Genomic DNA, 27,675 nt, shown 5'->3' with positions numbered 1-27,675 from the left:
TGGTCGGTTGTGTTGCTGGCGATAACCTTTTAGCACCTTCTCTCTTTATTTCCCTCCCCCCTTCTCTCTTTTTAATGTTTTGGAGCTTCTCGAGAGGGATTGGCTGGGGGAAAGAGAAACATTTGCTTGGGATCGCTCTTTCCCTGATACATGATGGTGCCCCCTTCCCCCCCCTCCCCCGTTCTCTAAAAAGTATCCCATCAGGACCCCAGAGGAGACTGCGTGTGTGTGAAGTGCAGGATAAAAAGTTCTACCAAAATAGTGTGCACAGGGACGAGGATGGGGGATTTTGCAGCCCCCGCTGCCGCCGCGAATGGCAGCAGTATTTGCATCAACAATAACCTGAACAGCAGCCTCAGCGGGGCCGGCGGGGCCGGTATCGGGGTTAACAGCACTCCCCATGGCCCTCCTGCCGCCGCTCCCGGTAACAATAACGCTAATAGCGGCGGCATTCCCAAGCACAGCACGGTGGTGGAGCGGCTGAGGCAGCGCATCGAGGGCTGCCGGCGGCACCATGTCAACTGCGAGAGCAGGTACCAGCAAGCCCAGGCGGAGCAGCTGGAGCTGGAGCGCAGGGACACGGTGAGCCTCTACCAGCGGACCCTGGAGCAGAGGGCCAAGAAAACGGGCACCGGCGGCGGCAGCAAGCAGCAGCACCAGAGCAAACAGCAGCAAGATGCTGAGCCCGCCACGGCGGAGCAGAGAAACCACACGCTGATCATGGTAAGGGGATGCGGGCCGCGAGGCGGAGGGGTCGCTGTCCTCTCCGCGTCGCTCGCCGGGATGAGCTGGAGGTCGGCCCCGTAGATTGTCAAGGGGAACGGGGCTCGACTCAACTTAGGCGGTGGCAGGGTCTCTGGCGAGACGGGCAGGCGGGAGCTGCCGGGACGCTTCGCAACTTCTCACGGGCTGGGGTGGAGGGAGCGGACAAACTTTTTTTTCCCCCTGTCCCTTTAGAAAGGGTACAACTGCTCTGGGGTAAGGGGGAAGGAGCAGTGCCGGGCGTACGCCGCGGGCTGCCGAGAGCCGGGGGAGGATTTTGTGTGTGTGCGTGCGTGCGTGCGTGTTTCGCCACGGCTTCTCCGTGCAGGGGGCTGGCCGCCTTTAAATCTCGCCGCGGAGGAAGGTGGAAGGTGACTCCGCAGGCTGGGCTGGCGGCAGGAGGAAAAGTTGGGCAGGTTTCTCGCCTGGGCTGCCCTGGCGTGCAGCAGCCCGGCTCCCCACGCGAGCTGAATCTCTTCCCAAAGTTTCCTTGGGATTTAAGGAGCTTAGCGAGGAGCGGAGGGGAGGAAGGGGGCGGGGGCTGAGCCGGTAGGAGCGTAGCGGCAAGTAGGAAGCGGAGTTTCCCACTCCCAGGGTGCACCGATGATGAATAATAAGAGGAGGTGCGGCGGGCGCCGGGCCCCGCGCTCCGTCAGAGCCTTATTTATAGCAGGTCGCGGCCGTCAGTCGTTCTGGTGGGGGGGGGCTGGTGGTGTTCGTCCTGGCCGGCGGGGGCAGGCGGGCGGCTCTGCCGCGGGAGACACGCGTGTGTGTCCTGACGTGTCCCCGCGCCGGGGCGGGGGTGCCCAGCGCTCGGGGGGGGGGCACGGGGCACCTGGGTCCCCGCCGTCTGCCGGGCGCACAATGGGCGGTGGAGACGGGCGGGGAGGAGGGGAGGTGTGATCGCAGCGTCTGGTTTACAAGCCTCGCACGTCCCTCCCTCTCGCCTTCCCCCGCTGCGCGGGGAGGCGCGGCCGTGCGGGAGGGTCCAGCAGGGCGGCAGCTGCTGCCGGCCCCCGCCGGGGGAGGTCTCTCTGACAAAGAGGTGGGGTGGCGGCAATCCCGGTGGCGGTCCTTCCTCTCGCCCCCCCGTACGTGAGAGGAGGGAGGCTTGTGTTTCTCCGGGGCCGCGCCGAGCGTGCCCAGCCCCGGCCGCAGTGACGGTTCGGTGCCGGGCAGCTCCTCCCCTGCGGGACGCCGCCTAGCCCGGCGGGCAGCACCCTTCCCGCTGTCCTGCTGGGCGCTTTGCGTGCCCCCAACCCCGCTTCCTCACGGTGGGGTGGCTAGAAGTGGGGATCGCTCCGCCAGCGGCAAACAAAAGCTCAGCGCCGAGCACTGCCCCCGCCTCCTGGCCTCCCCGGGAGCGCAACCCCCGGCAGCCCGGCGCATCTCCAGTCGAGGCCAGCCGGGAGGCGGGCAGCGGGATGCGGAGGGAGCAGGGCCGAGGGGAGCACGGGCAGGAGCCGCACAAAGCGGCGGGGGTGGCGGAGTGTGTGCGTGTGCGCTTCGCAAACAGGAAGTAGAACGACCTCACTGACATCTTGTTGCTTTCCTGATGTTACTAGCGAGGCATAACCATGTCCTTCTGGCGCCTTTCCTTAGGACCGAGGCTTTTAAATACACTCTGGAGCACAGTACTTGGCCTCGGCTTACACTATTTCCGGGACAGCAACAGAGTCACTCCCTAAACCCCACGAGCAGGGGACTAGCTTTTCGTCAGCCCGACTGTCTTTAGATCCCTTTTCACATCTCATCTCGTTTCCACAAGATACAGGAAAGGGACTGGAGGCTTAGGAGACGTTCTCAGAATGACCTCTCTTCAGGGCAGCGTTGTGGTGCCCTGTGTCCCGGTCCAGCTCCAGAGCAGTTCCAGTGCTTTTGGGCCCAGGCTAGTGGTGGGTTGTCCTTTCCCCTTATTCTAAAACCCCGGTACTGAAGCATTAAAGCCAGGATTTTTAGATAGGCAGGTCATTGGTCTTCCCTTGAAAATGTGAGACAGAAAGCCAAAGCTATAATATGAAAGTTGTAGAAACAAAATAACAAAAGGAGGAAGTGCAGTTTCAGCTCTCACTGTTATTAGATTCTTTTAGGTTGGGACATTTGAAGAGCTAAGAGTAGCCTAATTAAGGGGTAGCTTGCTATGAAATTCATTGTAACTCAATTCCTGTGCCATGATCTTCATGTTATTTAAATATACTCAATGTGCCCTATGCTTTTAATCTTAAAAAGATAAATTCTACTGCCTTATTACAAAAAAAGACCCATTTCCATTTTTTTAAAGGAAATACACAGACGTTGCAAAAAAATTAGAAACATCATCTGATTTGTTTCACTTGTAAAGTGTTAATTATGAATTTTGACTCATGTCTAAGAACATTGGGGAACATCCATGGGAACATGAAAGCAATACTTAAAATCCAAGAAATTACTCTTTTTAAAGCAGTTGATAAGTATTTTCTCTAAGACACTTATGCTTTTTGCAGTAAAACCAAATGCAACCCCCCAAATTTCCTAATTTCTAGGAATCAAACAGTGTGGTAAGTATAACTGTTTATGTGCATCATACTTTTTATTTAGCGAAACAATTGAACTTAATTTAACTTTTTTTTTTTTTAATCACGTGAGAAAAAAGTTAACTACATTTAGGGATTTTCTCAATTTCTTTATTCTCTGGTAAACTTCAGTGGAGAGTTTTACAGTGGAATAGTCATAGATCTGCTACTGCTTTACTCTTCACACAAAAATCATTATTAAATTTTTTCCTCAGATTATTAACACGTGATTTGGAAAAAAAGCTGTTGGGATTAAATGACAACAAACACAATGAGAACAGCAAGAAATGCATTTTCTAATTCTTTTTTTTAATCAAAACAATTTAAAGGGAAGTAGTATCTGTGTGTGTGTGTGTGTATGTGTCCTCCAAACTGAGAGATGCTGAGCAGGGAGGGGAGATGTGCTTGATCCAGACAGCCAGTCATCCAACAAACCCTCCCAGGAGCTGGTGCTGACACATGCTGAGTGCCCTCCAGCAAGCTGAGTAAAAACACCAAAAACATCTTTAGAAGACGATTATTTAAACACACTCTGATTTTCTTTACTGGATGGAGTACAAGCAATGCAGTTTGTACAATGATTCTTTTTGCCACCCCCACAATCTGCACCCTCCCGGAGTTCATGGAAGGCACTGTGCAGTTTCCACTGTTTAGGACTCTATGTCAACTGACAAGAAGTTATAAATGGAAGCCTTTTGTCAAAATAGGGTGTAGGAGCATAGGCTTGGCTGTATTTCATGAGTTGTTGATCTACCCTGAATTTGTGTCTTGTTACAGAGAAAGTTTTCACTTGCTGAATTTTGAAATACCTGGATTTATTAATTCAACTTCTTCTATTGAGGAGAACAGTGGGTTACAGAACTAGTTTGCTCCCACGCAGGCATACATTGGGGTGTGCACAGAAATTAAAATAGTTTGTAAATGTCTGTGGGGACCTTTCCCCCTCACCCCCGTTCAACCTGACAAAAACTAAAGTTGTTTTCTGTGGTTTTGAGTTGGATTATTAAAATGCTGCACCAGCCTGGTTTTCAGAGGAAGTATTGGGAAAATTTGCTATTCATCCAAAACTCTGCTGCTCTTCTTTGGATTTGTTCCAGGAAATATCAACACAGTATATCAGTTCTGGGGTTCTTCGTGAGCTAATCTGCTTTTTTGTTTCCTTCTTTCAGTGCAAGAGTCTTCTTGGCTCTGCATCCATGTTATTGTGTGGGATTCAGAGGTTGTATGTGTGTGTATACACACATTATATACAGAATAAATAATAAATAATGTATATTTAGTATATAGTAGCCAAATACATAATAAATACTGCAAATTATATCACCTCTGTTTCTTATCCCTGTGACTGTTGTTCTTACATTGTTGTGCATTTTTTGTCCAGTGACATGTCTAATTATGACATGGCCTTCTAGTGCACATTTATTTGCATTGGAGCTCTCTTGTGAAGGATAAAGAGACTGGAGTTACTTTTTCCTATTTTAAGGTTCTTCAAGACTTTTTTTTTTTTTTAATCTGACATTATTGTGGGTTTGATAGCCATTGTCATACTGACCATTTTTAACCCTAAACCCAGTTCTTAGGAAATTGCGTTTTAAACACCATAAACCTAAAATGTTATTTAGATCAGAAAAATTAGACAGAAGTCAAATGACCTATTAGATCATCTTTTCTGTTCCCCTGCCAGAGCATACTATGCCAATTCAGAATTAGTTTAAAGACAGAGAAAACATGGCTGGAAATATACGGTATTTTCCAGTCCTGCTCTTCACCCATTCTGGGCTAATGCACTGCCTTCCAGCAGTTAGTGATCACACTGAACTTCTACCTGAGGGAAGGAAGATGGGCAGGCCACTCCTTTCAGCTTTCTCTGTTTTGGGATAGAATGGCATGTCCAGAATTACAGAAATTTGGTTATATGTCTTCCTTGTTGATAGATATTCCACCACAGAAAAGTAGTTCCTCCCTCCACCTCAGTCTCTTCTTTTTGTTGGAAAAGGTATCCAGAGTGAAAAGTGGAACAAATTCATTTGTCTTAGTGATTCATGGATAATGCCAGTAATGAAATTGAGTGCCGAAGAACGTTGTCAGGCTTGTGAGAAGTTTGTTAAAGTTTATACCTGCTGTATTTAATATGTACTTGTGTGTATGTTCACAAACCTGAGCACATTTGTTGTGTTCTTTCTTGTGTAATATTGCTATTCAACTTACTTTACAGGTGCTTAGGAGTTCACCACTTACACTATAGGAAAAGTCTATTTCTCTAGCATTGCAAACATGAAAAAAGAAGATGAATTTTTAGATGTTTTATTTTCCACAAGAGGTCAAATACTTGTAGCCCTTACTCATGCCTGATGACTAAGTAGGATTAAGCATCTCTTCAGTTAATAAGCTATGTCTGATCTTGTTCATACAGGGGTAAAGTCAGTAGTAAATACACAACAGGGATGATACCAGAATTAAATCCCAGGCCAGCAATGCTCCTTCTCTTTCGTAAGCATCATAGAAGGAGTCATTGTGTAACCCTTTTTATTTTCCTTTTCCTATGAGGGTGGATCTCTGTGTCTTTCTTACTCCACAGGCCTCTCCCACTTGTTTTCTCCTTTTCATACCAACTCACGCTTGATGCTTCTGTGTGATTACTGTCCTTTAGGACAAGGAGTTTTTGTGCTGACCTCCTTTTGCAGCTAGTCAGCACAATAGGTTTCAGTTTAGCAAACTGAAAGGAATGAAGAGACTCTTCACTTCAAGCACTGCTAGCCTCTGATGACCTTTATTGCTCTGATGGAAAGTGTGTTCCTTTCAAAGATAGTGGGTTGGGTTATTACAAGCCGTAGATGGAGCAGGGTAAGTTGTATTTTGACACAGGATATCCAGTCATAGTGAAATCTCAGCTTCAAATTGACCAAACAGAATGTGTTGAAAGTCCTGCAGTGAAGTTCTAGGCATTGTTAAGTTCGGGAAGAACAGCTTTGTCTAACAAATCAAAAACTCGTTCTGCTAATGCAGAGCCAAAAATACTAAAATATGATTGTGTTAGGACAATTGCTTGCATTTAAATTAACGTCAATTTACAGAAACTTGACCTAAAGCTTAAGGCTTCACAAATGGCTTCAGCTGGTGTAACCTGAGCTGCCACCCCTGAGGAAGTCTCCTTTTTCCTGCTCTTGTCAGGGACTGTTTGCTGCCTTTGCTATGGGCGGCTCTTGCTTGTGTAGCCCCATGGCCAGCGGGTTCACTGAGCAGGTAGGAAGGGCAGACACACTTTTTCCTTTTCTTCTGGGTTAGTTTTTAGCTGGATCAGATCCATCATTTGTTTGAAACTCCCTCCCATGGGTAGCACAGCCTTACAACATCTTAATCCTCTTGTGAAACTTCACCCTTATCCCAGGATAAACATCTGGGACCTCTTAGTTCAAGCATGCTTGCATACACTGAGCCTCAGTTAAGTTACACCTGGTGTCAGTGCACAATTTTGTTCCTGAGCACAGACACTGAAACAGGGGAGGCTGTATGTAGCAAAGGAGTCAGGGTTCATTTTTATTTAAACACTTGTATGTATATGACATTTGGTTGCATATTACTCCAATGTGTATAATTCATGTGAGATGTGCTGGGATTGGCAGAGGTTTAAGAACAGGCCTGACAGCCAGTAACTGCTGACTGGAATCCTTCAAGAGTGTTGTTTTGCGGATTGAAATGTGAGGTACAATGTCTGACTGAAGTTACGAACCTGTAATCAGTTTTCCAGTCTGGGATCTCACGGGCTGTTCAGATAAGCAGCATGCTTGTACATTCAGAGGGACTTTGGGAGCCTTAACAATTTGAAATACACATTTTCCTAGTTTGTCTAAGCTGGTGAATCACGAAATCATGTAACTTTGATTTGAGGGAAGCTCTTCTGCTTCCCTCTTACTTATTTTAGTTTCCCGATGTTTATAGCTCAAAAGTCACTACAAACTGCTCCTGTTTGTTTTCTGAATGCTTGAAACTCAGTTTCAGAGGGCTTAAGAGAAAATGTCTTTTTAAACTTGCAGTAGTTCATAAGATTGCAGCTGCTGAAATTCTGTGCTTACAGGAAGGGGGGGTTGAGCTGCCTTCTTTCAAGACTTCCCTCTTTCAGATTGATTTTGTTTGCCACCACACACCATTAAAGTTAGGGAGGAGATAAGAATACTTCAATCTTCTGTTGACCTGAGAGAAGTATGTCCACCCATAGGAACTTTGCATTTTCTAGAAGTTTGTGAAAGTGCTAAAGCTAATGCTGCAGTGCTGTTGGTAGCACAGATCACCTATTGCTGTTTGCTTGCTATCAGTTCTTCACAACCACAGCACACAGAGTAGGAAAGAGGTTTGAATTTATGACTTTGAGAATAACTAAGAGAATAAATAGAAAGATCAACAGGTCAAGGATTCTTTTTTTTCTTTTTTTTTTTTTTAAATCACTTTCTCTGTAGGGTTTTCATTTAGGGCTCTGTAGTGTCCTTTAAGTTCTCAGCTCTCATCAGCTGAAGCTTGGTGGAGTTGTGCTTTCACTGATGGAAGGTGGGGCTGTGCTTCTTCCCCTCCTCCCTTCCCTCTTCTGTCTCCTCCCTACATTACTTTTACTGTATGCCATACAGGAGCAGTTCAGGTTTAATAGAACAATTCAACTTCATTTTCCTCTGCTCTTCAGATTCAGAGGAATAATTATTCAGTGCTGCAGTGAAGGTGTAGCTTTTCTGCACCATCTTTATGATGCTTTTGAAAATCTCAGGCCAATTCAGAAAGTCCTTGGATATTGTATACCTTGGAAAAAGGCAGAGAACTGGTTTTTAACCTTACTCAGACCCTGGGCAGCATCACAACAAGAAGCCCATCTGCCTATGTATGTGTGTTTTTATAAACCAGTACCTGTACTTAAACACTGGTTTTTAAACTGTACTCCATGGCAAAGTGAAAAGATTTATGATCAGTTTTGATGGTGAAAGGGGATGTAATAGTCCAACAAGTTTAAGAATCATTGATATGTACTCATTTTCTACATATTCATCCTCTTTCTCTTTCCTTTAGCTCATATCCAGTCTCCTGTGATGTTTTGGCACTTCTGCCTTGCCTAAGGCAAATGAGATTGTAGAAGAGTTCTGGAAACTATGGGAGTTTTTTAATCATTTAAGGTAATTCCTTACATTAAGGAGGATAGACCAGCGCTTTGCCAAAAAATAAACTGTTACATTCCCTACCCCTTCTGTTTATGCAGAATATTGTATTTCAGACTCTCTAGTATCTGCAAAAGTGACTTTAAATCTGACTGCCTTAGCTGGCACTAGTTGCCTTTGGACTGCTAAAGGGATTATTCCATTTCAGCTGTGAACTGTGCTGCTGTTCCTTTTTGTCTTCAGAGCTGGTGGCTGTTCTGATTTCTCTGGAGTGCATTCCAGTGCATAACTGAGGCAGCAGAGGGAAAACTGCTATTGACATTAAATAACCTATTTTTAATGATGTTTTTGGTAAGTGTTGCTATTCATTATACATATTTTTAGTTGTCATCAAAACAGGTAATGTAGCTTTGAAGGCTTTAGTGGACTTGTGCAGAAGACTATAGATTTCTGTAACTGAACGGGGGTCACATTGTTTGAGCTCCAAATTGGCTGAAGCGTTCTGGTACGTAATCCATGGCTGGATATGAAGCAGTGGTTGAAAATAATCTGTAGGTCCTTCTATTACTGCATGTTTCTGGGCTGATCTTGCAGTCTTTGCCTTCCAGTAAAAATGGAGATACCATGCTGAGGTTGTAGTGCTGTATCTCTTTTTTCTTTTCCTGATTTGTGTCAAGTAGTTTGTACACTGAAAGCTTTAAAGGCTGGACTGCTACAGTTTTGAAAATTTACCTGAGAGAATTTGGCTTTACATTTTTTTCATCCCGTAGGATGTTGCTGGAGCTTGTTTTTTCTAACCCATGTTAATATGTATTCTACATCATGTAAAACAAGAACAACAAAAACCTTTTTTTTTCTCTCCTCCATTTAATTTACAGCAAGACAAAACCACTTTATGGTCACAGTAAGGTTTACTGCCCTTCTCAGTAACACTTTTGCTGTGCAAAATTTCTGCAGTTGGTAGGGGGGATGGAGAATTGTGAATGTAGAATAGAAAAACCAAAATTAGTTTGGACTAGTAGCATTGAAAATTTCACCTATCACTGTGATAAAGTGTCCGTTTACTTACACCCAGATAGGGGTTCTGGGAAGTTGGGCATGGACTATATTCTTTTCCACTTAATGGTATCTTCACATGATACTGCCTTGGGGTTAATTAGATGAAGCAGCAGAAACAATTTGCTGCCATGAAACAGGGTGGTTTCAGGGCTGTAGTCCTACACCTACAGTCTGCCTGTGGTATTAATGTAGGAGGAAAATTAGCTGTCTAGGAGGAAAACAGTGGGGTTTTTTAGGTGTGAGGTGAAGGTACACGATGCTGTACTGGAGAGGAGGGACTGGAGGAAAGGGGAGGCAGAAGGTCCCATGTAGTTTGCTTTAAACTTCAGTAGCTCTTGTAATCAAGTTGATGTGAAAAACGAGGTTCACTCTCCTGTGAGAATTTAAAGGGTTTAATATAAAGACAATAAGACACACATAAAATAAAGCAAAGAGGTAACGGCCGGGTGCCTTGGTGCTCTGCCTTGGTGCTCTGCCAAGAGCACACCTGATGCTCGATGTTAGTCCTTTTTATACCATTTTTACTGTCTGTTCTCTATGCATATTCAAACTTTTCCCAGAGCATGGCCACTCCTCGGTTCCGTCTTTTTAGAGCATGCGTATTCTTCTGCCTTGTGGTTTTATTTCTTTTGATTCTTGGGGTTGGGCTCGCTAGGTGAGAGTTGATAGCAGGATGGATCTCTTAATTCTCCAGACAGTCAGGGCTGATTGCAGCTTTGGGCCTCTTTGCCCCCCGGGCAGAGCGGTGATAGCGGCTCTGGGCCCTCCTGGCCCCGCCGTTCTCCGGGCAGAGTAGCCTTTGGGCCCTTTTGTTCCCTGGACAAAGTGTTGATTAGCAGCTCCTTGGGCCTCATCCTCTGTTCACTTGGAGGTTATCTTACTTGCTCACACTTGCTAATATCCTTGCTAAAAAGAGAGAAAACTACATCCACATAGCAAAAAGCATTTCTAACATTATATAATATCTACCTTAATACTTGCGAGAAGCCAATGTTACAATGTATGTTTATAACATTGATCAACAATTCAAAGTATCTCCTGTAATTTTGCATCTGCTGTCCTTTACAGTTCTGCAAAGACAGCAGTTTTACTCCCAAGATTCATGCATAGAAATACAGCTATGCATTTTCATGGACAAACCAGTTCTAGATATTAGGAAAAGCTTCTTTGCTGAAAGGGTGGTCAGACATTGGATCACAATGCCCAGGGAAGTGTTGGGGTTGACACCCCTTGAGATATTTAAGAAATGTAGAGGTGGCGCTTAAGGACATGGTTTAGTGATGGGCTTGGGCAATGCTGGGTTAATGGTTGGACTCAATAACCTTAAGGCTCTTTTCCAACCTGCCAGTTGAAAGACTGGTGGTTGTGGTGCATTGCTGGAGTTAATTTGAGAGTGAAATACTTACACAGTTTATGGATCATCAGGCAGAACATTATTGGAAGTGTCTTCTAGTGTTATAGGTACTCTTAAGGTACTCTATAGGTACTCTTAACAGCAAGGTGATGATCCAAAGTGTAAAGGATAATGAGGAGACTATCTTTTCAATCCAATGTAGTCCGAAGAAGACATCGGCTGGCCACAGCATGGACTTGTATCAGGTAGGTGATAACTGTCCTTCATGTGAGGAAAAAAAAAGGGGGGCTTGTGTTAATTTTTTTTTTGTTTGCTAATTCCTTCTGAAAATTGATAAACTTGGTCTTTTGATAAAAGAAGGAAAAACATCATTTTGCTTGATCTTTACAGTACAATGGTTGCATTTTTTTTTTTTTTGGCTTCTCAATGTGTTATGCTCATTTTAATTCCATGTAGAACAATAACTAGGTTTAATAATTATGAAAGGTCCACGTAGAAAGTTACCACCGTTGTGATGTCTTGACTTGCATATGGGACTTGAGGTAACATTGAAGCAAGGGGCTGTGTCCAAGACAGACAGTCACATGTCACTTTTATTTTCCTTCTATCTGAATCCAAGTCTGGGCAATATGATAATAATAGTATAAGTTAGTGATGAAAAAGTTCAGTGGGGTTTTTTTTTTGGGATTTTTTGTTTATTTGTTTTTCCTTCTTTCTCAGATGTTTTATTTCAGAATTAGCTCACTTGCTAGAATCCAACCTGTTAGCACAACAGGTAGATAAGAGTATTAGCAATATTGGTATTTCTAGTGCAGTGGGTTCCATATGTTAATTTTCACTAGTGGTTGCTAGTGGAGAAGACATTGTTTCTGGTTTGAAAATTATTTACTTCCCAAATCTGTGACTTATCTCTTGTGGGTAGTGAACACATGGTGAAAATATGTCATAAAGTCAAATAAAGGGTTTATGGGAGCAGTTTTGGACCGGCTAGCTTCTCCCTAAATTTGATGGCAGGAGCAAATTGTACTGCTTGTCTCAAACAACAGTAGAATTGTAACAAATTTTGACCAAAGTACTTCACCTCGTGTTTTTTTCTCTACTTTTACAATATGACTTTTTTTTTAAGAGAAGGTTTTCTAAGCTCTTCATCTATAAACTTAGACATTTGTAAATGTAGAAAGTTAATTGAGGCCAGTAAGTGAAAAACAATGAGTCATATACATAGGGCTCTGTAAGGAATGTAGCACAAACAGACTCATAAAATATTTCATAATCTTCAGAGATGCTTTTTGTTTATAAATACACAGTTCTTACATGTTTCAAGATTCAGTATTTAAGCTGAAGATGAAATGTCTTTCCTATTTTAAAGGGAAGAAACTAAATGCCTACAGTTGTATAAAACTTCTATTAATGTGATATCAGGCATATTTTTTAAAATTAGACAAGATCCATATTTTTAAAATTTTATAATACACATTTTTTGCAATAATTCATTTTATAGGATATTTTTCTTGCCTTTTGCCCTTGGTTTGATTCGTTGGGGGTTTTGTGAGGTGGGTTTTTTTTTCTATTCTTGGATGGTTTTTGGTTGGCTGGTTTTGTGGTTTGGAAGGAGAAACAAGGTGGTGCATCAGAAATGCAGAGACCTGAGGAAGCAGATGGTAGGACAGGAAGAGAGTGTGGGACAGAAGATGAATGGAACCCAGACTGGGGTAGACAGGGTGGAACTAAGCAGAAATCAGTTGTAATGAAAGGATAGAAATATATAGGAGGGTATTGGACTTGTTGAACCACGCTGAAGAGTAGAACTGTGCCACTGCCCGTGTACTTGGGCTTCACAAAGTCAGTGAGAGCACAGGTAATTGTAACGAACTCAGCTTTTGCCATGTAGAGTAGCCAGAGTTTGGTGTTGGGGCACTTAACAGGGACATACTCATGGTTAGCTGCAAATACGAGGCAAATGAGTTACTTTGGTTTTCTTGCTTTTCCAGGTCTTACATCCATCAGACCATTACAGTGTGTTGTGCTAGCTGATTTTCTGCACTGCTGTTAACTGGCTAGCGATCTTTGTTTTGTTCAGATTTCAGGAATGTTGAACACTTTCCAGTGACACAGCTAATGAATATATATGGGAATCATTCAGCAAATGACAGCAGACTTGCTTTTCTTAGTTACCTGTTGCATATTCCTTGGAAGTCACCAGCGGTTCATGTGAAAACCATTGCCTAGGTAACTTCTTACACACATATCCATTACTAATGTGTATTTTAAATCCTTTGTGTCCAAATCCTATTTACACCTTTCTAAAGTTGGTCAAGTAAGTGGTGTGGGGTTTTTTCCTCCTGATGGATTAGCTTTGTTTTGCTGTAACAAGCTGCATTTCAATGCTTCCCCCTGTCCTCCCACCCCGCATATGTCCACTGCTAATATAAATCAGTTTAAAAAAGTGATTGCTATGGCAGGTAGAAAGCAATGTGTATTTCTCAAACCAGTGGAACAAGTGGAAAGTATTTTAGGCAGTTTAGGCACAGTGTTTTGGTGGCTGGCTGTGATCCTGTTTTCTGATGGATTCAGAGAGAAATGCTGAGCAGAATACTGCAGGCACACTCAACAGCAATGAGAGATTAGAGTTTTCCTTTCCCTTAGGTGGTACTGTCTCATATTTTGGGAAGGGAAGGAATAAGCTTCTGTCCCTGAGGTCAAAATGCCACACCAAACAGCCAGGATTTTTTTAAGATTTACAGTTCAGTAAGCCACAGTTTTAGTCGTCCTCTTGTTGGCCAAGCAATCCTATCCATGCTTTAGTGTGTGAAGTTGGTGCTTCAGATATTTGGGGTGATTTGCATATCCTTAAACAGGTAAGCTTGAAAATTAGTGCTGTTTTTCATCAGACCTATATGGGCCATTACTGTCTCAGGCAAAACAATTGAGTTTTCCCACAAGAATGTCTTAAGAACTCTTCACAGTGTTTTGTAATAGGATTTGTATGATCAAAAATTAGATTGTTTGGGGAGTTGACAGAACTAAGTTTTGTATGCCACATTTCATGTTTTAGTCATAATACTGAGATGTCAGCATTCCTCAATTAGTAATCATTCATAATACTGACATTTCAGTAAGGGTCTTTGTGTCACAGAGTTGCCTTCTTTGGTCTGGAGGGTGGCAGAAGGACATATGTAACTGACTATGTGTTTTCAGCACAATGTTTTATCTGTCCAAGAAGTATCTGAGCTCAGTTTGGATAATTTGACTTTGGCCCTAAGGTAAAGGACAAAGAACAATATGGACACTTATTCTTGGGAGAGCATGGGAAAATCCAACCATTTTCATACCTAGTATGTAGGCTGCACCATGAGAGAGACCCTTTCCTTTCCTCTGGGACTGTAGAACTGGATAGAAGGTCTCATGTATTTTGGTAATATTAAGTAATAGTGTGTGTATTTTCCTCTCTTATTATTGACAGTCGTGTTTTTGTAGTGCTTCTGTTACTTTTTTTGTTCTGTAAGTATCAATATGAGTCAATCTCTTATTCTTTGTTAAGAGATTGTTTTTGTAATGAGATATTAATAGTGTTCTATAGCTTCAATTTAGTTCATCTTTGAGACACAGAACACGTAAGAAAAGAGACAAAGTGTAATATATCTGTGGTGACAGAAGTGAAATCTTACTGGTAATATTTAGAACAAATTTGGGGGTATATCTTAGAAAGTTACTGCTGACAGGCAGAACCCAATACTTGCTAAAGAACTATCCTAATTCCTGTAAGAAACGGAGTTTTGGCAAACTGTGTGGAAAAGAAGATGCTCCAGAAATCCGCAAATCATTGCTTACATTTGAGCCATTTATATGGATGATTTTATTAATAATTTTTTTTCCTGTCATATGTCAGCACTTCCTGGCCCTGTTTTCTGATAATGCCTATATATGTTTTATTTCAAAACCTCTAGAATTTAGAAAACCAGAGCTGCCATTTCTCACAGTTAAGAAAAACAATTTGTGTACAGGAAATTTCTGGAAGTTCTCTGCATCTCTGCCAGAAGAAAGCCCTCCCTCCCTGAAAGCTAAGGATCCACAAACTGTAAGCTATTAAAAACTAATAAAGACCTTAAGAACCACATGTCAAGTGCAAATTTAGGAGATATTAGATTTAAATTATTGTTGAGGTGTGTTGGCTGGGCTCATGACTGAAAGGAAGAAGATAAAGGGTTTATGAGTGTGAAACCGATTTTTTTTTCTTTTCTGTTTTTTCTTTTTTTTGCTTTTTGCTTTTTTCCTTTTTCCCCTTTTTCCTCTTTTTTTTTCCCTTTTTTTCCCCTTTTTTCCCCTCCTTTCCCCCTTTTTTCAGGCCCTTGTTTAGAGTGTGATTTGATTTTTTTTTTCTTTTTTTCATGCGCACACACACACACTCTCCCCACCTGAAACACTGAATTTCACCTAGTTCTTAATTCAGATTTATGAGTTTTAGTAGTAAAATGAAAATTAATTTTCCAAATTAATTTCCTGCCTTTTCCCACCCTTCCCCCCTTTCCTCCCCCTTGCTTCTCCCTTTCCTCCCCTTTCTTCCCTTTCCTTTTCCCTTTTCCTTTCCCTTTTTTCCCTTTTCCTTTTTTTTTCTGTGGTAAGGACTTGTGTCAGCCCTTCAAGGGGAAGAGACACAAATCTTCTGAATTTTTAGTGTTTATGACTGTTATTTGGTATAACTGATGTAAAAGCACATAAATTCTGTATTTCTAATTACTCACAGTAACCCTGTACTATATTTCATATATGTGTGTATAAGTCGCTGTATGATTGGTTTTCTTCAGCACAGGTGATGCCCACTGATGGTTCGGTTTTTATTAAGAAAAGATACTTTCACGTGTTCTCTGTAATAATAAATACATTCTGTTACTCTATCGCTCTTTGTAGCAGAGGATGTTGCATTAGTTTGTTAAGTGCTGGGGCAGAGCCACACAACTAAGCCTTTGCAGTTCAGTGGCCTAATGCTGAAATTGCTCATAAGACAGTATAATTAATATAGAGAGAACCTTGCAGTGAGCAATGGATTTATTTATTGTAAATGTGTGTTTTGACAACTGGGACTATACTTTTAATTTCCGTTTGTAAGATGGAAGTTTGAAGAATTGGAGGGCTCTGACACTTCAAGAAAATTATGTGATTGGGAAAAGGCTTAATTTCCTCCAAAATCATTTTTCTGCAAAGGCCTTTCATCGTGGCACAGCTAAGTTAGTTTAATTCCTCCAAGGGAAGTGTGTGTCAGTAAAAGCTCACAACAAAACTCTCTCTGTTTCTGCAATAGGGTTTACTGGCTGATTCAATTCAGTACCCCCTATTACTGCATATGGATTTATCTCTAGAATGGCTCAGTCACATAAAGGAGATGAAGTTTCAGAACCAGATCATATTTAAAAATTGTTTAGTGTTGGCTTTATTCTTTCTGGCTGAAGCTTCTGTCAGGTGTAGACCACTGCTTTTAAGAAAACTGGATTGTAATCTGGGCATCTCATTGAGCTGAATGTGTGGGAATGGAGAAGCGGCAATATCTTTCCCAGCAGTGGTATGTGAAACTATTTTCATTTAGTGTGATGTTAGGAGAAATATATTCTGACCCATATAGTAACAAAGGCTGCAGGTTTTCCTCAGCACAGCCAGAAAAATAAATGCATCTTGAATTTTAGTAGCAAATAGCCAGTGGTTTGGAAGGGCTAATTCCACACAGCCAGGAGACCCTGATGAGCAAAAATAAAATTAATTTTTATTTCAGTGCCTATTCTCAAGGTGATGCTAGCTCTGTATTTTTGGAGTAGTTACACCTGTCTGTATTAGTCCAGGAAATGAGGAAGCACTAGGAAAAGGAATCTGCCCCTTTATGCCACCAGCAGCACGAGGTAAAAAGGAGTAACGCTGTATTGCTGACTTGTTCGCTAGTGTCCTGTTGGATCCATCTGAGCATCTCAGTTTGCTGGTCAAGCTAGAGAAAGGTATTGTGGAGAGGCAGAATCCCCTGGTCCCTGATCAGCATGTGCTGATCTCTAGGTTGATCCCTTCACTTGTGTGATTTCAGGGTTTTGGGGGGTTTTTTTGAGGAGAAACAAGAGTGTCAAAAGATTATTTCTTCCATATTTAATATTAAAAGCACTTATTAATTTAATACATTCATATGAGCAAGTACATTAGGTACTTTAAAGAATTAAGGAAAACAATTATAAATGCTGAAATGAAGTCTATTCTTAAAATACAAGTTAAAGGAAGCATATAAGTTACTTAAATCTCTCACAAAGTGTAAGGTGTTATAAGCTGGACAGTATCCAGAGCCCATTCCCACAATTAAAAAAAAAAAAAATCCTTGGCATTACTCCTGTGTGCAGGGGGAATCCCTTGGTAATAAGCTTTGAGTTCACATGCTATCCTGGACATAAAAATAGCTAGCTGTCCAGGCTGTGCGGGGCTGCAAGGAGGCTTAGGAGGCAGGAGATGTGCACTCTTGTTCATTGTGCGATGTGCTAGTCAGCAATAGCCAAAGCATTAGTGTCCTTCTGGGGCTAAAACCCAACATCCATGTTGGGTGAATGGTTTTGAGGTAGAGGAGAAAGTACTCTAAAAAAGATACTGTACAAAACGTGTGCCCCTTTCATATTCCACCTCTCATATTCTGATTTTTGTTTCATTTTTTTCATTTGGTATTTTTCTGCAGTGGTTTCTTCCAATGCACTTTGTTCAGTCTCTCTCACTCTGTGCAGTGGAAGAAAGATTTGACAAGGGCTTTAAAACAAACATAGTATTTCTGCCTTAGTTTTTCCTATTTTTGGCATGGACTGATGTGTGAGAAAGGCTCACAGGTTCACTGTAGCTTTGAGCACTTTTATATGGATGTATTTCTGACTGCCCTGGTAGTTCAGCTTCTGCCCCAGAAAGCTGACAGAGGCAGCAAGGGAAGAATTCACTAAGACAGAAGAAAGAACCCCAAGGTGGATTATCCTGGTAAAACTAGCAGTTCTTGGTGTCTTTCTCAAGAACTGCTACCATACTTAGTAAAACAGATTAGTCTGGGGAAAGGAAAAATCTACTGCCTTTTTTTTCTGCAAACAGGAGTGATGCTGCTCTTTGCAAGCTGAAGGAGTATACAAGAAGCCTAAAATTAAGCCATATCTGTTGATCACTACAGAGCAGTCTGAGGGGTTTCTTTCAAATTTCCCATAGCATAGTTCCTGTCACGGTGAAAAAACACTGATAGCAGTGTCCTACCCCTCTCATGCACTTCAGCTGGATTTTCATGTGACTCACTTACTTCGATGGCATTAGAATAGAAAGACAAGAAATTTTGAAACAAGATCTAGATATTTAGAATATCATATCCTAATGCTCCTTTTCCTCAGGTCCATAAAGAACTCTTCTTCTCACGGGTTTTGAGGTGGTTATAGAGCCATAGAATGGGTTGGAAGGGATCTTAAAGATCATTTACTTCCAGCCCCCTTGCCATTGACAAGGAAACTTTCCACTAGACCAAGTTGCTCAAAGCCCCATCCAACCTTGTGCTATTGTCCTCTGGTTACTTGCAGTCTATGTTCCAAAAAGATTATTCAAAATTGACCAGGTTAAACTGATGGATGAGGGTGATTTTTTTTTTTTCACACGTCAGCTGCAGTTATTCTTTCATGAGTCATTTGTCATAGGTGTTTATTTCAGTTTCTCTGCTCAGGCCCTTGTTTGGAGTATAATTTGATTTTTTTCCCCTTTTTTAACATACACACACACACACACTCTCCCCACCTGAAACACTGAATTTCACCTAGTTCTTAATTCAGATTTATGAGTTTTATTAGTAAAGTTACAATTAGTTTTCAAAATACAAATCAGATGTGAAAATAGGATAGCTTATGCTTAAACTTACTGTCACCTGTTAAAATAATCCAACCATTAAAAAAGGCAACTGAGCACCATATTTATACTGAAATTTTGAAGGAAATTGAACCTGCAAAGGTTGATATTTAAGAAATATTCTGGAACAAGGGGGTCTTGAAATTCTAAACAAGGCAATAGAAGCCTTCTATGCTAATACTGACGTGGTGTCTTCATCAGTTTACTAGATTCAATTAGTTTATTTAAGGCTGAAAGCTGAGTGTGAGGACAGCTGGAGGAGATTTCTGCTTCCCAGAAGGTGAAAGCCAAGGTATCTATCTACTAATCTTTAAATATTTGTAAATACAGAAAAAAAACAGTTTGATAAACTTTTATTTTTACATAACAGGTGCACTGAAGGTATTTTAAAAAATTAATTAGAAAACAGTATTTTGGTATATTAATGCAGAGTGGTTTGTGTGTTCATGCAAAGGACATATGGAGTTGCCAAGTAACACACTTTAATAGTTACCAATCAGTAAGAATTGACCCTTCCTTAGAAAAACTAGTGCAAATCCAACCATGCTCCCAAACTGATTTGTTCATATCAGGATTTTCTGCTTGATACTTTAAATCCTGTTTAAATTCAGCAATTTAAATCACTTTGATTTATATCAACCATTCTGCCTTCAAATGAAGTGGGAATGTGCTGGGACTGAGGTCCTTTGCCATTTAGCACTACACTTATTCCATCCTCCAGTTTTAAGTTGCTTACACTGTTTGACTGATACCTATTTGCACTTCCTTTGCTGTGCTCATCAGTTCAAACATCTTCCTTTGTGTGTGCTTTTTAATGCTTATATCAGAATAAGGAAGGGGTTGAGTAGTTTAACAGTGTAATTTAGATGATAATGCAGCACAAATGTATAATTTCTACAGATGTTCATGACCAGTAAATATTTTGTATCATAATGAAACTTGTTTATATACAGTTAATTTCTTTTATGTATTTTCAGTTCTATTTGTTTTTTCCTGGGCTAAAATTCAGTGAGATCTTGATGAGTTTTTTTTTCTCTTTCTTAGCTAGGCACATCAGACTCTGGCCCTCCCTATCTCTTTAACTTAAAATCACAGGGGAAAATGGCACTTTTTCTACCCCAGTCTCTAGATCAGATGGGCTTTATCTGTGCTCAGCTGCCAGATGGTAAAGGTGTCTTGTGGTCTGCAGACCAAGCAGATCTCATAAATGCACTATTCTACTCACTAGGGTAAATTGATTACTTTTATTTACTTAAGTTAGTTATGGTTTATGATATATCATAATGGGAAGGTTTTTTTGATTTGCCAGCTGGCATTTTGGAATAATTTGTCATTTTGAGTGTCAAAAACATAAAAGGACAAAGTGTTCAAGTAAACCACAGAAGTTTTAGAGAAATTTAGTAGTGAACTAGGGGTCCGTTGATTTAGTAGGTGTTAGAAGTGCAGAGTTGCTTTGGTGGAGGGTTTTGAAGAGCACACCACCAACCCCTCTCCCTGTTGAAAAACTAGTGAGCAAACATTGTGACAAAAGGTATATTTGTGTTTAAATTGAAGAGTAGGACACCACATTTCACACCACGACATTTAATTAGGACATGGGCTTGAGGGTTGTGGAATGCTGATATCATCTCCAGAGTCTCAGTTTCAGTGTTGATTGTTAAATGGCTTGTTTCCCTGTTCTTCGAGGGGAAGGAGTCAAATGTAATCCATAAAGTTTGAAGTAGTAGTAGAGGTGAGTTCAAGTGTCCAATCTGTACTGTTCTGTTAGCCTGGCTGGCTGGAATGAGTCTTTTTGTATACTCTCCTCCTCAGCATTATTTAGTGTATAGATTGCAATAAAATCAGTGCAGACTGGGACGTTTCCATCACCAGTGAGTTTTAAGTCTGTGTTGGATTTGCTGGAGACCTGATCCTGATAGGTCTTTATCCTTAGAAGTATATGGGTGGGAAATATGAGCATGCTGGATAGTAAAATTTCTTGAGGAAATGGATTTATGTGGGGATTAAAAGAGGGAACTTTTTTGGCAGATGTTTTACTTTTCTGATTGTACAGATCTTCCCACAGTAGAAAGTGAAGAGGAGGGTTGGAGGTTTTAACCTGTCCTGGTAATTCCTTGGAACAAGAAGGCTGTGACTATATTTGGGAAGTATCTGGCACATCTGGGATGCATCACTGATTAGAGGGAATAGGCAGCATGGTTCACTGTGGTTTCAGTCAGTAAGTTTCCTTCATCATGGAGACGGGTAAATTCAAGAAACAAATTTTGAGGTCGTTTTTACAAGTGACTGAAATGAGCAGTTAGTTTAAAGACACTCTGTGTGTGTATATATATATATAATGACATGTAGTTTTGCCAAAAATGCTAATGTAAGTCTATGTTTACCTATTGAAAATATAATTGATATTGTTGCCAATTCAGCAGTCCATACAGATCTAGTAAATCCAGTAAATGTAGCAAATTACATCCTGTGTATCTCAGGAACAATTTAAGTGTAGTTTACCAACTGTAACCTGGTTGACCATATTGGAAAGTGCTTAGCTGGAGGCTGGTCAAATCTTGTGATCTTTTCTTTATTTGTAGGTATGCATGTAAGGGAGAACTCTCTTCTCTTTTGTTCTTTGAAGTTAGATATTGAGTGCAGGGTGATAAAATATATTTGCATACTTTTCTTCCCTTACAGATTCTGTGATTAGGAAAACATTAGCAAATCTCAACTGTGACCAGCCTTTCCTTTCTGACGATGGAAAAAGATTAAATTCTGATAGACTAAAAATAGATTTTCAAAAATTGGACTGTGGGAAAAATGGGAAAACAATTACATGGAAAAAAGTAATGTAGAAACATTTATGTGGCTTGATCTGCTTTTCCCAGTTACATTTGTGTTAGAATGTAGACAAGTACACCTGTATCACTTCTTTACAGACACACTTGGCACTAAAGTTCTGTATATAATGAAGTCTTGAAAAATTAGTCATCTGGTTATGTTGTAGGAACAAAAATGGATACCTAATGAAGTGGCACAAGAGTAGAAATTATCTACCATGCATCACAGTTGTTAATCAGTAAATACCTGCAGAGTTTATTTCTCTATTTAACGATATCTGGAATGCTTGGCCCAAATCTGATTGGTGTTCACAATAGATAAAATCTTTGAACCATTCTGTGAAATTCAGACCAGGCTCTCAGTTATGCTGGAGTAAATAATCTGTACTCTAATACTGATTATTCTTCTTTAATTGCTATAACTGAGAAACAGTACTGAAGTCACTACCTTTCCCCCCACCTTTCCTTTTGGTGAGAAATTACTGCACTATTTTCTAGAAAACACTTTTCCTGCAGCTTGAAACTTCAGTTAAATGTAACATTTTTTTGTAGATACTGGCAGGCAGAGTAACTCTCAGATAATCCTGAGGACTGCAAGAGCCTGGAACAGAGTGTATGGATAAGTACCATGCGTTCCAGACAGATTAGATTCAGTATGCACACCTGTAGGTGGGTGTAGGGTTTATTATAATAAATGTTAATGAGAAATATGAAAACTCATTAAAAGGGCATGATGAGGAGAGATGTGGTGGAAATGGCAGTGATATCAATAGTGTCCAACTGTTCATTAAGTATGGTCATAGTTTTACCGTTGTGGCTCACTAAAACTACAGTGTGCATTTCAAGATGAGTTTGGAGTTACCGAAAAGTTTCTCTCAGTTTCCCCATAGTTAGTTGCTTGTTGTGCAAGTCCTCACCTTCCCTAAATGCTGGGTTTTTTCAGGGGAAGTGCCTGTGGCAGCCTGTAATTTAACACCTCTCATTACTCATTAGCAAAGGCATCCAGGTTCACGTTGTAGGTGTTTCCCTTTAGTCAGGCTTCACTTAAGAGAGGTGGTTGTAATTTGTGGCTTTCTTTGCAACTAATATTAGTTTACTTGTTGACATATGGGAATTTTCATTCATGACATATTTTCTGTTTTCATCTGGAAAATCTCTTAATTGTTACATCATAGAAAAGGAAATGTTTTTATTAATCTTTCTCTGCTGCACATATTCTTTAGGATTAGTCTGTATCTGCTGTAGGGAGGTAGGGGAATAATACTAAGGGAGAAATGCTGTGATTTTTTTGTGGCAGATTTTGTCTTTCAGGAAGGGGAAGATCTGGTAGGGGATTTCTTGTGTTTATTCCTGAAGAACACTGATTCAGAGTTACATGGGTTGGATGCTTACCAGATTCTGTACTAGTTCTACAAAACAGTAGTTAAATGAATACAATTTTTCCATTAGCAAAACCATCCTCACACATTTGAGAAAGAAGTAGTGAAAGGGGATTTCACTCCTGTGAGTCTGTATCTATCAGTCAACTACAAGTGAAGCTGTATTACAGCAGTTCACATTGAAGTAGCTGAGTTTCTTGGCTCCAGCAGGAGGTCAGTACTGTGAAAAGCGTTTGCTTGTTGTGAAGTAAACTAGGAAGGTATTGGTGAGATTAGTTACATTCTTCTTATTGCATCCGGCTGGCAAGTCTGCACCATCCTTAGACTTCAGGTGGGATTTTGAAACTCAAAAGAACCTGGAAGGCAAGATTTTAAACATAGGGAGGAAAAAAGTGCTAAGCAATAGGTCTTAGACAACACAAGTTAGGCATGTCTTTAGGCTGTTGCAAAGCTTAACCGACAGCTGTTGTTATGAGTGCAGGATCCTGCGTCTACTGCATCTGTATGAAAATTAAATGTGAATAAATTAAGCCTGCAAGGATAAATAAATACATACCAGAACAAAAATGCAGTTAGATACTAACACGTGCAGTGACAATGAAGCTGGAGGTGTCTGACATGTCCAGTTGAACATATGACTTGTTTGTGAATGTGGTGGCTCATAAATATAGAAGCAGTCACTGAATGGAAGTACTATATGTGCAGGAACATCTGTATCTGGTGTGTCCGTCTAAAAGCACCTCAGCTGACAGAGCAGGTATTGAGTATTACACCTCACCACTTCAGCATGCTGCCAGCTGCAGCACTGGCCTACAGAAGGCACCTCTACTTTTGGAGGAGATGTGTGATAGATGTGGAAGCACATGATGCATGGGTACACATCTCTGTGGTCACTGTTTTTGGTGTTTGATGCTTCCTCTCACTTTTAAGTGTGATTCACATTTCTGTTTGTGGTTCTGTTTAGTTGTTTGGGGTTTTCTTCTGCTGCCTGTTGTGCTCGTTACATTTTGGCTTCCAGTAGTCTTTATTTATCTATAAATAGCTATAAATATTATATATAAATATATATATATAAATTCAGATAGAGGAGACTATATCTCAGATTTTCTGACCCATATCAGTGGTAGGATTTTGCCCTTCTGAATGCTGAAGACTCTTTGGGTCGTTGCGGTTTCCAGGTAGGTTCAAGGTCTTTGATGGCTCTTAGCCAGAGGAGTAAGAGTATTAACAGACCAAATGCCTCAGCTCAGCAGAGTTCTGATATTGAGCACTTGGATTTTTACCTTTATATTTTTGCGCTGAGTTTCTGCTATCAGGCCACCAGACTCGCTTCTCCATCTGGCTTTTTCCAGCTGGCTTGTTGCCAGGAAGCCACAGTGTAAAGTCTTCTGTGTGCGTGCACAAGATCCTGGCAAAAGCAGTGTATCCTGTCTTGTTCCCCATGCCACACATGATAAGGACTGACGTCCTTGCAGCAACTGTAGATGTGAGGGAGGCTTGGGGAGAAAAAGATGCCATCACCATGGAGAAGGCCAGTATTTGGATGGTGGGTATGTGGAAGACAGGGATGCTGGTGAAGGAGCTTCCCAGCTGCTATTCCTCTGGTAGCTGAACTGCACCAGAGACACACAACACCTAAACTGGCTGGATTAGTGCAAAGGTAGACCTGTGACATTTCTCTGGCCTGTTTCCAGTACAATTTTTCACTCCAGACTAGTTGTATGCAGTGTCAACAAAGATCCTGTGTGGTGGTGGTCTGTGGCTGTTCCCTGTGGCTGCTTTGTGCCTGTCCCCAGGCAGAGGCACCTGGACATGGAGAGGCACTTACTGGCACATTTCACCTCATGCTATCCAGAATTTGCTAGACAAGATGCCTTCTGACCACATCAAGTTCAGTAAAGCATGCTGTTGTGGCCTTTGGCTTCCCAGGGTCATTCTTGAAGTCACCCCAAGCAGGGAGAACACTTGGGCAGTTATGAATGAAACAGTCTATTAAGGAGTTATTAATTCTAATTTTTGCTCTTTCCTGCCTTGGTAGAGTCTCAACACTCTGACCAGAGCTTGCTTTTCATTGCAAATTTGTAATAATTAGAAAGATTCTTGCATAATAAAAACCAGAGCATGAAGAAAAGAGGAGAACCTAATCCTCATATTTATCTAAACTGTTATTCTGATTTACAAGATTATACTTTTAGTTCTTGCAGTGGCTTTGGATACCTGTTCATTTTCTGACTGTTCCATCTACAGTGGCAGCTGGGCTCTGTCAGACTAATTCAGCTTGTCTTCCTTCTGGACAGTGTGTGTGTCATGTATTCTGCACAGGGACATTTATCTCAGATTAGCACTGACGAATAGAGCCAGCACTCTTCCATAACAGCAAGAATCGGTTTGCAGACTCTACTTGTTGGTTATGCATCCCCTGTATGAATTAATAGTGGTTTAGTAAGATTAAAAAGAGAAAGAAGCACCTCAACTCTAATACCTTTCTAGAGGTTGGGTGTTGCACACAGAGGAACTCCAAAAGACGTAGCTTGTACAAGACTGAAAATATGTTACTGGAATTGATCTTTCCCATGGAAAGGAGAGAAAAAGGAATTAAGCACATAAATGTGAGGGGGCAGGAACCAAATCTTCTTTGAAGAAATTCTGAAGTAAATGATGTTTGACACTCTAAGATATCTTAACAGAATAAGATAGAAGTTAGTGGAGAAGTTTTGATAGTACTGGCATGCAGGTATAGCAGAAGAGGAAATAGTCACACTGCAGCAGTAAGGCATCAAAGAAGTTAAGACAAAGAATCTATTTGTGACACTCTACCTCTGCATTCCTAAAATAAGAAACCAGTTTGAGGACGTTGCCTATCTCTGTCATGGAAGAGTCACCAAGCCTCCATTTTAGGGGGCTGACCCTGATTAATTCTTCACTGGGAGACGTCCAAGGCAAGCCATGGTGCTGGAGGAAGCGCTGTGCGCAGTGCTGTAGGTGGCACCCTTCCCTTTGCGATGGTGCTGAACCAGTGCCAGAAGGCAGGAAGGAGTTGGGGGCACTCTGCACGGGGGAGCCCTGGACTCGTTGCTCGACTGGTATAAAGCCACACAGATCTGCCGGGGTGCCTGCTTTACCCCAGCTGAAAAATCTGACCTCTCCCTTAAAAACACCAGGTGAAAGCAGGGTTTCACCTACTTGTCATCAGTAGAGATTTTCCGACTGATGCTCTATGGGATCTGCTGTGTAGGCAGAGCCCATGCCAAGCCATGGCTGCTGCCACTCCGAACGCATCCCTGTGCCCCCTTGGGCAGCCTTGGCTGTCTGTGGTGCACAGCCATAGCCCTGGCTGTGTTTCTGTGGTGCAGGCACTAGGTTTGTACCGGGTTTTGGGAGGGAGTCGCAGCTTTACAGAAACTTAAAGATGCTATTAACCTTTGTTGTTTGTAACATCTTATTTGGCTAACATGTAAAAAGGTGGTCATTAAATCACAGCGTTGCTTCTCTTTAAAGTAATTCTGCCATGAATGCTGAAGGTTGTTTCAAATGTGTGTTTGAACTACATCAGGACTGAGGGTCCTCAGCCCTGTTTGTGTTCTTGTAAGTACAGACCAAAAAAGACTGACTTTTTATTTACCTTGTGGTTTGGGAGTTGAGAGTCAGGACTCTTGGGCCCGAGCTACAGTGGGGTTACTGTGTCAGCTGAGCCAGGATAACTCTGTATGGCAAATGCAAGTAATGTACTGTGAATGAAGCTTTCATTTCCTGGTGCCAATGCTGTGGCCTAAAACATCCAACTAAAAATATGTCTCTAAAATGGGCAATCATCTGACATTTTATTTACTAGTGTGGTTTGGACATGGGTGGATGAAACATTTTAATAAATTACTGTATCTTTTTGTCTGTCTGTTCCTGATTTATCACCTTTTACTAATTCAAGGAGTATTTATTACATGCCTAATAAATTGGAGCTTTGATGTGCTGACTGATTTGCATGAAGGTGCTTGGAGGAGAAGGATTGGGACAAGGCGTATCAAGCAGAAAACAAAGCTTCTCATTTATTGTGGATATGTCCTGATCCTCCAGCACGAAATTCTGTGCCAGAAGGTGTTGTATTTGTATCTACTTCAGGATGAGAGTCCAGGTACTCGCTGTCCAACATTTGCCATAGTTTAAAATAGGTGCTGCTGGTCTGTGTCATGGCTGGGTTCCCTCTGTCCTCTCAGTTCCCTACAAGGCAGGGAAGTCATGTCCCTGTTTTACAGGTGCAAACTGTATATCATTTTACCCTGATCTCCATCCTAATTATGGCTGTGGCCATAGACAAAGGAATAACATTTTGGCATTTTCTGCCAGGGATGGAGGGAATGCAGTGATCCTTTAGGGTCAGGGATCAGAAAGGGTAAAATTCTGAAGCTTTGCCCTGCAGTTCTGCTTTAAAAATAAAAAATGAAGGGGTAGTCTATTATAGAGGGTGGAGAGGAGGAGCTGCTGTTCTGCTGTCTCAGACACAGGGTTCCATCTCTCTTTAGTGACATGGTCATCTGAAGAGCCATGCTGCTTGCTGAGGCTGCTGCTGCTGCTGCTGCTCAGTGCAGCATAGTGCTTGGAAGAAGTTTTCCAGGAAGGGGAGGGGAAAAGAGGGAAACTAATATCCTCTCTTCACCTTCAGTGCAAAACTAAAAGGATCTCAAGTGATGCTCTACGAATATAAGAGAAATTTTCATTTATCCCTCTTAGTGGTTG

General features: G+C 41.6%; 1 protein-coding gene and 1 long non-coding RNA gene across 3 annotated transcripts in view; both read left to right on the top strand.

Moving 5' to 3' along the window:
- The first annotated feature begins 258 nt into the window (after nucleotides 1–258).
- Nucleotides 259–27,675, top strand: part of MAML3 (mastermind like transcriptional coactivator 3) — a 258,834-nt gene continuing 231,417 nt past the window's right edge. The window contains exon 1 of the mRNA XM_069012697.1: nucleotides 259–723. Coding sequence (XP_068868798.1) covers nucleotides 280–723 — 444 coding nt within the window. The 5' untranslated portion in view covers nucleotides 259–279. The remainder of the gene's footprint in view (nucleotides 724–27,675) is intronic.
- Nucleotides 7,929–15,010, top strand: LOC138109402 (uncharacterized). Of its 2 annotated transcripts, XR_011150446.1 has the most exons (6): nucleotides 7,929–8,178; nucleotides 8,364–8,467; nucleotides 8,693–8,800; nucleotides 11,065–11,107; nucleotides 12,943–13,091; nucleotides 14,810–15,010. It is a non-coding gene; the product is annotated as an uncharacterized lncRNA (long non-coding RNA). The 2 variants fall into 2 exon arrangements; XR_011150447.1 differs by lacking the exon at nucleotides 11,065–11,107.

The sequence above is a fragment of the Aphelocoma coerulescens genome, chromosome 4, assembly GCF_041296385.1.
Source record: "Aphelocoma coerulescens isolate FSJ_1873_10779 chromosome 4, UR_Acoe_1.0, whole genome shotgun sequence".
In the NCBI taxonomy this organism is placed as follows: domain Eukaryota; kingdom Metazoa; phylum Chordata; class Aves; order Passeriformes; family Corvidae; genus Aphelocoma; species Aphelocoma coerulescens.
This window is presented reverse-complemented; position numbering and strand designations above follow the sequence as displayed.